This window comes from Myotis davidii, unplaced genomic scaffold (assembly GCF_000327345.1).
Source record: "Myotis davidii unplaced genomic scaffold, ASM32734v1 scaffold1069, whole genome shotgun sequence".
Classification (NCBI taxonomy): Eukaryota; Metazoa; Chordata; class Mammalia; order Chiroptera; family Vespertilionidae; genus Myotis; species Myotis davidii.
Genome location: NW_006300018.1, coordinates 2,350,867 through 2,354,190, shown reverse-complemented (window position 1 = coordinate 2,354,190; position 3,324 = coordinate 2,350,867). Strand labels below are relative to the sequence as shown.

The 3,324-nt window shown below is 38.4% G+C and overlaps 1 protein-coding gene across 1 annotated transcript in view; it reads left to right on the top strand.

Annotated features, from left to right (window-relative positions):
* KLHDC2 (kelch domain containing 2) overlaps window positions 1–3,324 on the top strand; it is a 15,696-nt gene that overhangs the window by 8,890 nt on the left and 3,482 nt on the right. The window contains exon 5 of the mRNA XM_006776093.2: window positions 1,792–1,909. Coding sequence (XP_006776156.2) covers window positions 1,792–1,909 — 118 coding nt within the window. The remainder of the gene's footprint in view (window positions 1–1,791; window positions 1,910–3,324) is intronic.

Here is a 3,324-nt window from a genome sequence, read left to right as displayed (position 1 = left end):
CCCCCAGCAACCCAAGCTCCCAGTGGAGGCTGGCTGGAAGCAGGTATCTGGGATTTATCTTCTATAATTGAAAGTTTGTTGCCTTTAGCAGAGGCCACAGCCGGCCAGGGCCAGTGGGAAGCTTGGCTTCCTCCATTGCCAGGGTAGCCAAACCTCCTGCTTGCTCCTGCTCCGTGGCTGCCGGCCGCCATCTTGGCTGGGTTATTTGCATATAGCCGCTCTGATTGGCTGGTGGGCATGGCTTGGGGCATAGGGAAGGTATGGTCAATTTGCACGTTCTCTTTTTATTATATATATATATATATATATATATATATATACACACACACACACACAAATAAATAAATAAATAAATATATGTATATATATATACATATATTTTTTAAGCACCTGGATTGTGAACCCTTAAAGATAGACCAATGTGTAATCTTATAAGATTTGTCCTTAGCTCCTAGAGTTAAGTAGGCACATAGGACATGTTTGTTAAGTTGAATTTGGAGTGCAATTGCTCCATGGGGATATGGTGAAAGGGTCTTTTGCTAGTCTCATAGCAGTGGGACTCAAGAGTATGTCCGTGGCAGGATTAACGCGACTCTCAAAAGGCTGGGTTAGTTGTGTTTGAGGATTTATGAAGTAGTCTTTCCCCGTGGTTTGCACTCTGAGAACTTTGTGCTTTACATATATTACATATTATAGATCTCAGAACTGGAATAGTACTCCCACTTGATTTAACAGTTAAACTAAGCATGTTAAGATTCTTCTGTACATAGTTAATCGGTGTTTTCTGAGCTGTTTGCCAATCTTTTTCTAGATAATTGGAAATGTGTAATAGTATCCCTGTAATATGGAATTCTACATATTTTTAAAAATCAGCCCCATAGCCCTAGCTGGTTTGGCTCAGGGATAGAGCCTCTGCCTGGGGACTCAAGGGTCCCAGGTTCTATTCCGGTCAAGGGCATGTACCTCCACTGCAGGCTCCTCCCCGGCCTGGGCTCTGGTGGGCTCATGTAGGAGGCAACCAATGGATGTATTTCTGTCTTTCCCGCTCTCTAAAAAAGCAATGGAAAAATATTCTTGCGTGAGGAATGAAAAATAAATGAATAAATAAAAATAATAAATCAGCCCCGTAATTTAAAAAAATTAAGCCTATTAAAACTTAAAACCTTATTATAAAGTGATATTGTGAGAAGACCTTGAGTGACCTATTAATATTCTGAATCTTCTATTTCTTAATTAGTTTTGATTCAGCTTTATTTTTAGATTCAGAATGTGTCAAAATATGCAGAGCACTGAGAGCAGTGCCTGACCTATAGTAAGTACTACATAAGTGTCTGTAGTATTACATATGATCTGAATCAGATTCATTTGAATGGCTAACGGTGACCAAATAAAAACACCTACTGAATTAATCTGTCAGGACTGGGACTGAATTAATCTGTTGTTTTCCTGGCCCAGTCAAGAACAAAAACCAAAACAACCACTTTATGGCCATGTAAATAGAAAGCAAACAATTTAGTTTAAGAAACATAAAATGGTGCGCTCCTGGGGTAATGTGACACTGTAGCTTTTAGAAGCTCTCATTTGGCCTCTGTGCAGGACCAGCAAAGCCTGCGGAATGAAGAGGAAAGAGCTCATTCTTTGAATTAATTTTAGAGCTTAGATGAGACCCTGGACATGATCTAGTCAACCTGTTCATTTTATTTTCCCTCCTTTATTGTGGAAATAGAAGAAAAATAAAAATATTTTTGCATTTCCCTTGCGGGAGGCTTATTTACATTGCTTTCCTCTCAGGAAGAAAATGAACACTGAAGGTGATGTTCCTCCTTCCATGTCAGGAAGCTGTGCCGTGTGTGTAGACAGGATGCTGTACTTGTTCGGAGGACACCACTCACGAGGCAATACGAATAAGGTTAGTGTTTCTAAGGGTTACAGTTCAAGGCAGTTTTATTCTTTCTTTAGACAACTTGAGACTTCTATGGTTACCCATAGCTATTCCTGTCCCAGTTAAAAAATATGTGTACTTGATTATGGTATGAATGTGCATTTCAGTATTTTGTCTACCGGTTTGTATTTACCTAGGCCTTTTATAAAATCAACTTGGTAACCTGTGTGCAGTAACTTCCTATGTTGTTTTTCTTTGTGTTCTTTGCAGCTACTTGTTCTTTTAGCAACCTGGAGTGTTAGATGAGTAACAGTAAATTAGATGAAAACGAGGTAATCATGGGGGGGGTGGGGGCAGGGTAAAAATTAACAGGCCACCACTCAGAAAGCCATAAGGATAAATTAACACTGACAAAATTGTATCTACTAACATTTCTACGATCTGGCACCATGAGATACTGTCATTCAGACTTTGTTCATGTTTTACCCAAATAGGAAAAAGATGATCAGTTGTTCTCTCAGGCCAGGAGAGACAGATGCAGTCAGTCAGAAAGGTGCATATGATCTAGGTAGACTAAAAATTCATTTATTTGGCAACTTCTTGGGCACCTTGTATGCTGAGCACTTGGTTAGACATTGGAGACTCAGATGAATGAGTCTGTGCCTCCTGGAGCTCATTCTAGAAGGGACACATATAACAGGTAAATGATTTCAGTAGCATATGGTACAGAGATACACAGAGCCTGGCTATTGTAATAGTTCAGTGAATATTTTTGAATCTGAAAAAGACTCCTTGACATTGTGTTTGGTAAGAAGGTGATTCTTGAATAATACAGTTCAAAGGGGGAGGCAAGATATAGGTGTCAAGATGCAGAAGTGTAAACAAATATGTTGTTCATGGAAATGTCAAATGGTCCAATGTAGATGGAGCATATGGCTGAGATGGTTTCAAACTGCTCCTAGGAATTTCAGGGCACCTGTGAGAGGAGCATAATAGGGTGGCTCCAGACCACCCCTTCCGCTACCATTTTAACAAGTGTAGCACCATTTTAGTTTTTATATTTTAGGCTTTTACTTAAAGATTTTGTTTAAAGAAAGGGTTCTGAAGCATAGCTATAGGCTGTAGTTGAACCATGTATTTTTCAGGGCTAAGAAGGAGAAAAATAATTTTGCACAACATGAGGAAGCTTGAGAAAGAGAGCTGTGGCTTTCAGAGAAATTGTAGTCATATCAAGTGGCTTGGGAGTCTTAAGTAAAAATATAAATAAATAAATAAATAAATAAATAAATAAATATATGTATATATATATACATATATTTAAAAATTAAGGTTGCAGTCACAATCTACTGATAAGTTGTGTTCTATTATAATTTTATCCTTTCTTATCACTTGAGAATATATGGCTGGCACATCTAGTAAAGAAATAAAAAATGTTAAATAGG